This window comes from Chaetura pelagica, unplaced genomic scaffold (genome assembly GCF_000747805.2).
Source record: "Chaetura pelagica isolate M959 unplaced genomic scaffold, ChaPel_1.0 scaffold207, whole genome shotgun sequence".
Taxonomy (NCBI): Eukaryota; Metazoa; Chordata; class Aves; order Apodiformes; family Apodidae; genus Chaetura; species Chaetura pelagica.
Window position 1 is genome coordinate 1,190,775 of NW_009953929.1, and position 12,473 is coordinate 1,203,247.

General features: G+C 41.6%; 1 protein-coding gene across 1 annotated transcript in view; it reads right to left on the reverse strand.

Moving 5' to 3' along the window:
- PAX3 (paired box 3) overlaps positions 1 to 12,473 on the reverse strand; it is an 80,902-nt gene that overhangs the window by 15,091 nt on the left and 53,338 nt on the right. Inside the window, exon 6 of the mRNA XM_010001653.1 lies at positions 9,232 to 9,437. Coding sequence (XP_009999955.1) covers positions 9,232 to 9,437 — 206 coding nt within the window. The remainder of the gene's footprint in view (positions 1 to 9,231; positions 9,438 to 12,473) is intronic.

Sequence of the window (12,473 nt, forward strand, 5' to 3'; positions counted from 1 at the left end):
CAGGAATGGTGGGACTCACTGGGCCATCTGGTTTCTGATACAGGCCATCTGTCACCATGTAGTTAGATCTGGCTTCATCCTCTTTGCAGAATAGGATGCTTAGTTCACACAGCTGCCTCCTCCTTTGGCCACAACATCTACTCCTCAATTACACACTCCCACTCCAGCTTAAGATCTAGGACAGAGGGGTAGGTGGAATCCCTGTTCTACCTCAGGAATCCTTCTCTGCTTTTTGCTGTACATACTAAACCTACACACAAACCATTTTCTGAAAGCAGCTGGCAGGGACAAGGAGCAGGAGTGGAGATGCAAGATCTGCAATTGAGCAATAGTTGGTGATGGGTCTAGATTCACCAATTTATTTATTTTTTCTCATCCTATAGGCATCTGTATCCTCTTTCTCCTCTCTCTGTACCTCATCCCCTTCACTTCCCTCACTGACATTCAAGTCTAAATTTCTTATTTGCTTCTCAGACTCATTCCACCTGCTTATGTCTCCCAAAGCCCACCAGTCTCTCACTCCTGCAGCAGTACCTTTTGAAAATGACCAAAGAGAAGGAAAAAGGGGCAAGACACACTGAAGAGCGCTTAAAAGCAAAAGTGCAAAAAAGGATAATGGAGGTTAAAAAGGATAATGGAGGTCAGAGAGGGAGCAGGGAACAACAAATGCATGTTGTAATTAGCCTACTCAGGTCATTAACTGTGGCTTTCTCCATGACACTCTCTCTTCTTCAGGTCAAGAGGGTTATCTGGTGATCTTTACATGCTTTGAGAATACTAACTGAACTACACTATGTGAGTGGATTTCACTCAAATGAGGTAACAAGGCTTTATTTTCTCTACAGATAAGCATTTGCCTTCAAGCTCTAGATCTTTATTTTAAAAACTCAGATCCCAAAATTTAATTCAGTAGCAATTGATTTGCATTAATGCCAAGTTTTATGCTTTTATTTGGCTCATTTTATAGATTTGCATTTTTCCAGAACTGCAGATACATACTACAGATCCCTGAATGGGACATACTCAATGGTATCAAAGCCCCCAGCAGCCCTGCACTGGATATATTTACACAGAGCTCTGTTGCCACCTGAAGCCCTGTTAAATTACATGGGACTGACTCTGGAGGGGTGCAGGAGCCTGCCTGAGCTGTGCAGAAACAAGGCTGTGTACCACCACCTCAGTCCTATGCAACTGGGAGATGCTACACGGATGGTACATGACTGACACCTGTGCTCATGCTGCTGGCACAGCTGTGGCTCCAGGCTCATCACACCATCCACTGCCACCCCATCAGCCACAGCACACACCTTCTGCCTCTTGCCCTGGCTTCTGGCTCTCCCCAGGCAGCAGGCAGATGACACCTGACTAGCACCAGAGTTAATCCAAAATTAACTCGCCACAGAATCATTCTGGTTGGAAAAGACCTTTAAGATCATTGATTCCAACCATAACCTAATTCTACCAACCATCAGCCTAACTCTACCAAGTCCAGTGCTTAAACCATCCTCCTCAACACCACATCTATGTATCTCTTGAACAACTCCAGGGATGGCAATTCAACCACCTCCCTGGGCAGCCTATTCCAATGCCTAAATAATTCAAACCTGAATATTTCATTTATACTTTTTGTAATGTGAACTAAAATTAGTCAGATCCCAAACTTTAGTCAGTAGCAGTTACATTCTATGTTAACTGAAATTATTATTTTTACATCATAGTATTTCACTTAGGCTGTTTGGCTGCCTTGACTTATTCTCAAGAGTCCAGATCTTTTTATTTTTTAAATCAACACATATGAAGAATCTATGTGTGCTATTACCACTAGTTAAAGAAATTTTGAAAAATTTTGCCAATATAAAGCCAAGACTTAAATCTAGTCACCACAAGTCAATGTGTCTGCATAGAAACATATTGTAAACACCCTGTGAAATGTTTTATTTTGTTTGTACATTTCCAACATGATTTAAACACTATGTCTTCTTAATGTTCAGCAAATTTCAACTTCCAACAGCATGACAAAACCCTCAACTTATGAGTGGCCTTCTCAAATGTATCAGGTTTCCTATAGGATCCCCCTCTGTTGTCCCACACCCTCCCTTCTGAGAGGGCAGTGATCAACCTCTGGGTGCGGAGATGCTCAGAGTATGATGCAGCCCCTGGTGAAGATCACCTGTGTCATATGGTGAGAAAGGGCCAACCTTCAGTGGATGTAAAAGAAAACCAACTCCAAACTGGGTCCACTGAATCTGCCAGACTAATGTATCTTGTGTGTTGCCTTCACCAGCAACAGCACAGATCTCAGTGGAAGGCAGACCTATACAAGACAATACTCCAAATCACCACTACCACACTAATTCACCTATAGGAAAAGCAGCAGATAAGCAAGCTACTGCATTTTGGAGCCTCAAAATATAGTGTTCTTACACCAAGAGTATTGTTTCTGAAGGAATATGATCTACTTGTGTTGCTGTAACATGCAGGAGCTAAAATTAGGTCAGCATTATCCTTGGAGCTGTGCAAATGCAGACCAGGACAGAGAAAACGCGGCTTGTCTAAGGGATCCAAGCATCCCAAAGCAGTATCTGCACCAGAAGCCAAGTCACATTCATTTTAGTGAGGCTCTGGCTCCCCAGTTTCAGTGGCACTTTCAAAGATGGAACGTAAACTACCCAGATGATTTGGAAACAGAATTGCACCTCAGTGTCTGGCTGAAATTCACATCTCAAACACAGAACTAAAGAGGATGAAATTTAGAGCAAAAGGAAAAATAGTCTTTTAAGGGAAGGAGGTATTGGAGACTTCAGTTTTTCAAGCATCTGGAACTGGACTGAAAGAGATACAACTCTGCAACAGAAGATTAAGAAAAGTATTTTACACTGATGTAGAATGGATGATATGAACTAAAGAGGTTTCTCCCATCTCTATTTTCTAATATTTAGAACCTGCCTTTTATTAGCGTTTTCCTTTAAGTAGTTTGCAAGTGATTGTGCCAACATCTTCTTTCGTTGATCTCAACAGGATATTCTTTAAAAGATGCATTTATTCACTTGGGAACACACTAGTGTAATTAGCCTTGACATTTCAACAGTCTGATCATGAACACAGAGTGCTCTATGTGCTTTTAAGGCAAAAAGATCTCTGATCCAACCAGGCAAAACATTTGAGATGTGAATTTTGCAGGAAACCCATGGATATGTTGTTATACACAACCCCGACCATTGCAAACATGAGTGCCAAAACCACACGAAGTCAGAAGACTGATGTATTGTTAATGGCACTTCTAACTTTAGAGGGGGAGGTGCGGGTTTTTTTCCCCTTTTGCCTTATGATTTTTTCATGGTAACTCTCACCCTGAAGTACTCCCCACCTCTCCCTTCTCCCAAAATTCACATGTTCAAACTAGAGCCTGACCATGCTGGAAGCAGGAGCCATTACTGGGTCCCCACCAGGAGCTGACGCCCAGAAGCAGTGGGGCTGCCTTGCAAAGAGGGGAAGCTCACGAAGGAAAATCCTTCCAGAGTTGACTCCACCACCTTTGCACAACATGGCAGTGTGACTTCGAAAGACAACAAGCATCTGGTCCTGCAGCCCCTGTTGATGCTGGACCTACATGTACTTCAGCAGCCTTCAGAGCAGTCTGTGCAGGCACTTCCACGCTCTCACCAGGCCAATGGCTGACACCAGCCTTCATGCCTGCCCAGCCCACTGAGAGTTCATTCAGATAACACAAAACTGCAGGGAAAAAAAAGAAGGGGGAAAAAAGGCGGCTTGTTTGTTGTTTTTTTTCAGTAGGGCAAGTTCTATCTCAGCTCACCATGGTATAGATGGGCTCCAGGGAGATCACTGCCAGGGACTAGAAGACAGTAGAAACAGAATTGATTTTTAGCAATAACTAGTTGGTAAACCAGCTCCATTGTGACATCTGCACACCCTCAGCCCCACAGGAATAAGATCCACTGTGCAGGCACAGAGGCACGCCATGGGTAGGCCTGTCTCCTCCAGCATGCCCAAGCAGTGCTGCCAACCTACTGAGAATGATCTGCCATGGCCACCAGTGGGAGCACTGCAAGACTGAAGGTTCTCTGGCTGGGGTATAACGGGAGCCATTGTTCATGGTGATGGGAAGTCATGCTGGTTGGGTTACAAGGAGTTATCAATGTGAAGGAAACCAGAGTTCTTTTAAAACAAACAGGGGAAAAAAACCCCACCACACGCATACAAAAAACCCATCAAAAAACCAACAGCACCACACAAAATAAAAAAAGGAAAAAGACAAGACAAAAAACCACCAGGCTCTGCCAAAGGGAATGAGCATTTCCAGCCACCTCCCAGTGCGATCCAACATGCTCGACTCTCATAGGTTTCTTTGAAAAGACTTTGACTCAGTCCTACACAAACACTGCAGCTGAATAGTTCTGCAAAATATTGAGTAATAAGCAAATTGAACTGTGTATTTATAAATTAAAGTGCCACTAATTGGGAGCCCCTAGGCAGCCAGGACTAGGAAAAGAGAATCAAAATCACATCCTTTCCTTTATATTTAGATGCTTTCTTGGGCCTGCATATGCTTGTAGTTGGCTAATTTACCCATAAGAATTTCTCCTTTACCCCAGGAAAAAAAAATCATCTGCAATTACAGGGTTATCTACTACAAGAATGCACATAGCACTCTCTTTCTTTATCCTATAGATGATGCAAGAGGGGCAGTTTCAAGAAAAGGCTCTTTAAATTCTCCATAAACCACACCAGGAATAACTGTAAATATCTGCTGGAAGATCTTTAAAGTTCCTAAATCTCCCCCATGTTTGTTTACAACATCTCCTCATAGCACCATATAGTTCAGCATACAAACTCAAACCATTTCAGAGGAGCTGAGGGTAAATAAAGACTCTTTTGGCACAGAACTCCATCCTCCATGAGCTCCCAGTGAGTGCTTTTCCTTGTTTACTCCTGAGACAGCTAAAGCTGAAAGATTGGATTTCAGAGCTTCCAAACTTTACTACTAGCTTAAGAGACATCATTTCTTCTCTCACCTTTCTCCTCACTATTTTCTTGTCCAAACCACCTCTCCCCATCTCTGTATCACAGCAAAAGGAAAAAAAACAAAACCAAACATATGAAAGCACAGCACTTTAAAATATATATATTTTTTTTTAATTATCATTTTTCTTCCAGCTACTCAAGACTTCTGAGCTCTTGGGACCTCTTATTTGCTGAGGCTGTAATACACTTTATACAACAGCTTACAAGCCGATTACGAGTTTGACATGGGAACATTCAACCCCATCCTAATAGCCTGGAGAGATCTGCCTGAATGTTCAGAAATGCTTGTTTGATAAACAGTATTCTACTTTTTGAATGTTTTCAAGCAAACCGATTTATATCTGGGATTTAGCTGAGATGAATCTTTTTAGGACATGATGCACCTATGTTCCATAATTCTGACTTCTGCTCTTTTACCATTACTCATGGACTAAAAAAAAAAATGATCTGAACTAACCCCCCCTGTTTCCTTTTGAGGTTAAGCAGGGAGGCCATGTGCCAGCAGCTTCTCACAACAGGACCTCCTGCCCCCCATAATCCCATACAGCTGGAGGCATGTCCTCAACATGGTCCAACACACAAGTCTCACACATCACATTTCTGATCATTTGGGACACCTGCCTTCAACATAGCCCAGAAAGATTGGTCTGACTAACCAGCCCCCATTGGCCAAAGCAGGCTCCTTGCCCTCCACCTGCCACAGGACAAACCTAAATATTATTTTAAAATTCTTTACCAAAAGACTTAAGTAAACACCTACCACTGTCAATCTGAGACAGGCTCCATACTGCTGCCAAAGTTCATCCATGCCTAAAAATAAGCCTGATGTGGCAATCAAAATGTGGCCAGAAAAGATGTTAGCCACTTCATTCCTTATGCACTATTCGTTACAGAAACCATAATGCACTACACTGAAGCTCAGAAAGAGCCTTTGATCTTTATCTACACAGAGGAGAATGTCACTTTTAGAATTTGCCTTCAGATTGAGTCAGTAAAAACAGGGCATAGACTTAAGGGCTTACGCTGCAACTTAATGGTGGTTTTGATGAGGTTTTAAACTGGACCAGTAAAGCACTGCATGTCTGAGATTTTTACTTACAATACATAAAGCTTTAACTTCACATTCCCAGGGACTTTCCATTTATTTTTTTTTAATAAAGGCTCATCATAGGTCTTTGGGACTCCACTTATGTTTCTGAGTTATATCTGATGTATGCACAAGACCAAAGAACTTTCCTCTTCGTGCTGCATCCAATGTGCAGAAAAGAGCCAGATGCCTTTGGAAGAGGCAGCAGAAGAGGTTGTGCTGGCTCCACACCACAGCAAGGCTCAGACATGGGGCAGTAAGACTCAGTAATCCTCGAGTGGAAAGGCACTGCAGAAGGAATTGCAGGGAGCATTTTAACTCCCCATTTCACCCAATGCTGAAGTATTTGCTGTTATTACAGTTATACATCTCATGACTCTTGCAACGTGGAGTTTGTTGCAACATTTCTTTTCCCCAAAAAAAGCCTTTCCTGTCCCCATGATTAAGTACACAAATAACATTCACAGTGTAAAGTCTGTTTTCATTTGTTTGTAGTTTTCAAAATAATTCCCCTTAGGGGCTGAAATGTTCTAAGTTTGGTCTCAGCCCAGAGGCAATATTTTCCCCCCTTCCTTCAGCCAGCTTAGAAACATGCATTTGGTTTCTCTTCAGCAGTGGGAAAGTGAGAAAATAGATGATTCGGCATTTAAGACTCTTTCTTTCACGGGTGTTCAGAGACTGCCTTGGGGAAGAAGGAGAGGGGAAGCACGGGGGTGGCAGGGTAGGAAAAACAAAACATGAGATGTGAGCACTACACGGAGGGACTGAGGGAATAGCAAGATCGGTCCAGTTGTAATCAATTAAATAACTTCCTAGATAATGTAAAACAACTCTATAAAATTAGTCCTCAAATTTCCAGAGAAGAAAATTGCCTGGGCTCAGCCAGACTCAGGATGCAAAGAGCCAGATCTTTTAGACAATGCTTGATCAGGAAGCAGTCAGAGAGATCTTTGTGTATATAACATATAACATTTGGTATCTCTGATCTCCATCATAGTGTTACCAAAAAAGAAGTGTGACTAAGAAAGCCTGAATGCTACATCAGTATGGCTATCCAGCCCTCTCAGCCACAAGACTTTAGGGTTATTTTCTTTTCACAGGTCGTCTTTTATTTCATGCCCATCATAGGTGACTATTTTAAGGGGCTATGGAGAGGTGCTGAATGCTGATAAGGCAAATCCTCTATCCCTTAATCCACTGCTAAATCACTCTGCCAGGCTTCAAGGGTACCAGACAGATGGAGTGCACTAGGAAACTGCCCACAGGCTGGCTACTTCAACCCCAGCTCATCTTTAATCCAGGAAGGTTTTGTTCTGGTATTTTAATCATTGATTGACTGCGAACTTTCTTCCATGCTGGGTTAGGTAAAATATCCATATGTCAGAGGTACTGGGGAATTTGTGAGGCTGTAGGTCATAGGAGTGGTGTGAGACAGGATGCGTCTCAAGGGAACCAAGGAAGCCATAAGGAATGTAAAAAGTCACAGGGTTAAAGCCACATTAAGACAGCTGTTATGTTAATGAGAGTTCTGCTTTTCTTCTAGCTGTGGGTCATTGATTTAGAAAAACATGAACAAGGTTTTTTTCATTTTATCGTATTTTTCCACTGAAGCTAAAATAGCCAAAAATATCATAACCTAGATCCCATTTGTCCTGCTACCAGAACTTATGTAGGAAGTGATCTTTATTATGTTTGTACATAGATGATTCCCAGGGCTTAGTCTTACCTGGCCCAAGTCTATACATGAAGCTGTTTTGCAAGCATTTTACTTGGCAAACATGTTAAGAAAAGAGTCATGCACCACTGGGTTTGCCTTCCAGACAAATTCATCCATACATCTGATTTTCTCTCAGAGTCATAACAAACATTTTACAAGAAATGTGGTGTGAAGTCTTCAGCTAAAGCATTCAGCAGGTAAAACTGAAAAAGTCTGGATCTTTCAAGACAGATACCCAGTAATACAGGCATGGTGCAGTAAGTGTGCTTGTTCTAAACTCCAAGGGATATTTTGCACTGTGTATTTCAGTCTGCAGAGTCTGAATGTCTCAAAGTGATCTCCAAAGGAGATCAGCAAAATTCACCTGTATCCTTGGTTAGATCACAAATTACCACTCATTTCTCTTCCTTGGTTAGGTCACGAGCTACAACATTTTGCTTGTCATCCAGCTGCATATTTGCTTTTGAACACTTACAGCTCAGACTGATTTAAACTGGGCATGCTTTTTCAAATTACTCTTAGATGTCAAGTAGTGAAAGAGCAGCAGAGATTCTGCCTGTGGTATTAAACTTCTCACAGGATATGCTTCTGTGCTGTGAAATGGAGTAAGTCCTAGTCTGAACTTGAACTCCTGTGTGTAGTTTATTCTACAGTTATTTGGCTCTTATTTGCCTATTCTTGAACATCTGAAAATCCACATTCATGCCTTTCTTAATTTAAATCAACTCCATGGTTTACTCCTCCAGCACATTAGCTTGTTTTGGACAATCCAGATCTACTGAAGTTCTCTAGACCTAGCACTTGTTTGAGGGCTTATTTTCCTTTTAATTAAACTGACAGTGGGGATAAAAAAGATATCACAAGGTTTAAATCAAGTCAACTTCAAAAGCAAACCTAAAAGTAAACTGCAGATCCCACACCAGTAACCCTGCTCACTTGCATGGCTCTATAGACACATTGTCCTTTTCAAAATGCTTTTTTCTTCTCTGCTAATGCCTGAACGACCCAAACAACAACAGATGAAATCAGTTAAATAACTATAAACTGGCACAACAGCTGACCTGATTACATGCAGAGTGCTGTCAAATGCATAAAATAAACAAACTGGGATAACAGACATTCTTTTCCTAAAGCTCACTATTATATTCATGGTAGGTATGGAACAATTACTGGGGAGAAAACAAAGCTTTTTTCAAAGCAGTTGCTGCCTTAAAAAGTTGGAAAACCAATGTCTATGTACAGATGAAAAACCCCCTAAGGCTTTAAACAATGTAGCTTCACTTTTTCTCTCTACCCCAGGACAGGATCACATGAGAAAATAAAAGGACACAACATGCTATCAGAAAAGATAATTCCCTTTGTTAGGCAGCTTTTAAGTACGTACCTGGACACGAGCCTCGGTGAGTTTGGCTCTTTGTGCAAGTTCCTCCCGGGTATAAATGTCAGGGTAGTGTGTCCTCTCAAAGGCTCTTTCCAGCTCTTCCAGTTGCTCTGCTGTGAAGGTTGTCCTGCTGCGGCGCTGCTTTCTTTTTAAAGGTAAATCTGGTTCAGAATCGATGTCAGAGCCTTCGTCAGACTGGGGTGCTGATGCTCAAATAGAGAAAAAAAAATTAAAGACAAAAATGAGCCTTAGTTGAGAGGGAAAAAAATAAAATATTGGATTATTGGATCAACTGGTGATTTCGTCTTATACAAAAAAAAAAAGCTGCTTTTCCCCCATGACTCAGAACTAGGTTAGTAAACTTCAAAAAATTTAGAAATTATTCAGACTTAAATGTTACGTTGTGAAAACGTACTCAAAGTACTGTCAGAAGTTTAACTAGGAGTTTAGCACCTTCTCCTGGCCCACAAATGCCTGAGGACCTCTAGGAATCTTCTTCAGAAAATAAATTATTTCAACTCCTCCAGCAGTTTACAAGTGTTTTAAGAATTTGAGCAGTACTGCTTAGTCCCAAGCAATCAGATACAAATACAGATACAAATCAGATAAAGAACAGATACAAATATTTGTGTCACCGGTGTGCATGTTGTAACTTAAATACTCCAACTCTATAGACACACATTCGTGAGACCTTCCTATAGGCCTACCACTAAAACCTTATTGCTGAAATGGTTATGGAAGTGATTACAAAGGTAGGAAGAATGTTGTGTAAGAAATTTCATTCTCATACACAATATTGATTTCATGTCATGTATATTATTGCTCTTACACTCTGAATAATATTTTACTTGTTTGTGTTAGCATGTCTCAGCAAATTTAAACATTCCCGTATCTGCAACTTACTTGCCTGTTTGGGGACCACCTAACATGACCTTAAGACAGGCAAGACAAGTGTTAAAACTGGAAATTAAGTAAAATTTGACATTCACATTGCACAGAGAAGTCCTATAAGAATAGCTCAAAGCAATAATTTTACTTGACTTTTCCAGTTACTAAAGTAAGAGGATTCCAGCCGATGTCATGGCCAGCCTCCAGGGAACGCTCCAGGACACAACTGCAAAACAGCCAGGCTGTGTTGGACCACGGTGTCCCTGACACCCTGCCCCAAGTCAGTACTTAGAGCAAGCTGGCAAGAAACACCATGTACAGCATGTCCATCACTCAGGAAGGGGCTACCAACTCTTGCCATCAGCAGTTTAAAGAGAAATCAGAATCAAATCTCCTACTGGGTTTCTTGGATGGGGAGGGAGTGAGATCATACATGCAGCCAGCTCCTGGCATCACTGCTTGTTTCCCCCTGTGCTCCCTGGCAACCAAGTGGACTCCAGCTACAGCCAACCACAGCTGATCTCTAACTGTGCAGGCAGCAAAGCCTTTTCCAGTACCTGACAACATTCTCTTTCTCCGACATGAACCAAAAGAGTAGACTTTCAAAGAAAGTTTTCACTTGCATCAGCTGCTGTCCCAAACCACAAGCCTTCCCTCTTCCCAGAGTCTTCAAGGGAAACTACCTAAAGAGGGCAGACACTCCCCAGTGACGCTGAAACTGCTTGTTCAGTTGAAACACAAGCATTGCTTCCACTACTCCAACAGTTCCAAACAAATTCTTGATATAGGCATTGATTTAAAATAACCTTCTTAACGTGATTTATTTGAAAGTGATTGAGAACACAGAGCCAGGAAGAAACAACTGCTTTCTCAAGCTCCAACTAAACCCCCCACCATATTCATGTCTAGCCATCTTACATTTCCAATTTCATCCAAGCTGTTTGAACTAATAAATACACTTAATCTCTTTACTTGGTGTTGTACCATGAGAAAGACAAAATGCTTTTTCAGAAAACTCAGCTGAAGAGTTTATTCTTTTCTGCATCCCCAAAAAAGAACAATTACTGCTAGACCAGGGGATCTTGTTTGAAAGCTGCCTTCATTGTCCAGACATTATCAATATCTTGTACCCAACATGCATAGGAGATCAGGAAAACTTCCATGTTGATTAGCACTGATATACTGTGAAAAAGCCAAACTCTCAGTCTCTTACTTGCAGGGAAATTTTGTCCCAGGTAAGACTGGATTAAGCTATTCTGGTTCTTAAGAATATTGTCCTCAAGAACAAAGGAGAATAAACTTCTGTGTAGGTAAGAAGCCTAGCTAAACACAAATTAGATATACCTCAGCCTTTAATAAAAGCAGTGTTTATTTATATATGCTCAATAGCTTATTGCCCTTTTGCTAAGCAGTACCTCACTGATAGATCCACTGATTTCCATGATACAAAAAGATAATACTCAACACAGGTAAAAGTGGTCAGATTTTAGCTGGACTATGTGTATCCCCATCACCTCCACAGACAGACAACACACATATCACTAACCTTTACAGTTGTCTTAATGATCTCAATACTCGAAGCCCTCAAGCTATAAATAGGAGAAACAGGAGTTGGAAAGACTGATCAGTACCCTGGGAAATCCCAGCCAGAGTCCTGGGGATCACTGCTTCCCACCTCACTGCACAGCACGGCTCAAAATGGGACAGGCAGCCAAAACCACTACCAGTAGCTGAGACATGAAGTTTAATTAAAGCAGGAATTACAGAATTAAAAAGTAATTATTTGTCCCTTAACCTCCTTCACCACCTGCCTGGTGGCCTGAGGAAAAGCTACCTGCTGGTTATCACCACAGAATGCAAAAAACCTGTGCCCAGTGTTGGAGGCATTTGGTCACCTGGAGCTCTGCAACCATCGCTTTTCCAAACACTGTAAATAGACATGTCAGGGCAAAAAAAAAAAAAAACAAACAACAAAATCATGCCCAAGAGGTCATTCTGTAGGTTGTTCTTCCTCTCAGCAAGACATTTCATTTGAATAATTAAATAACAAAAACATGACAGCCATTTAAAGCTCATACATAATGGCTGCAGCGCAAGCACCTGACCAGGCCAAGAGGGTCTGTCCATGACCTGCAGGGAGACGGCTCCTCTGGCAGCCCTTCTGTCTCTGTGACACTTTTTTAAATACAATTTTACACAGCCTTTTCCTCTGAGCATAACAGCCTGGGGTCTGCCCTAGACAAATACTGCAAAGCCACGGATCTCGCTGTAATAAGAATAAAGAAACCCAACATACCGAAGTTCGGGGAAGGTGCTGGTGGCGGTTTTATTTGCTAGCGGCCCTCCCCCACTCTTTC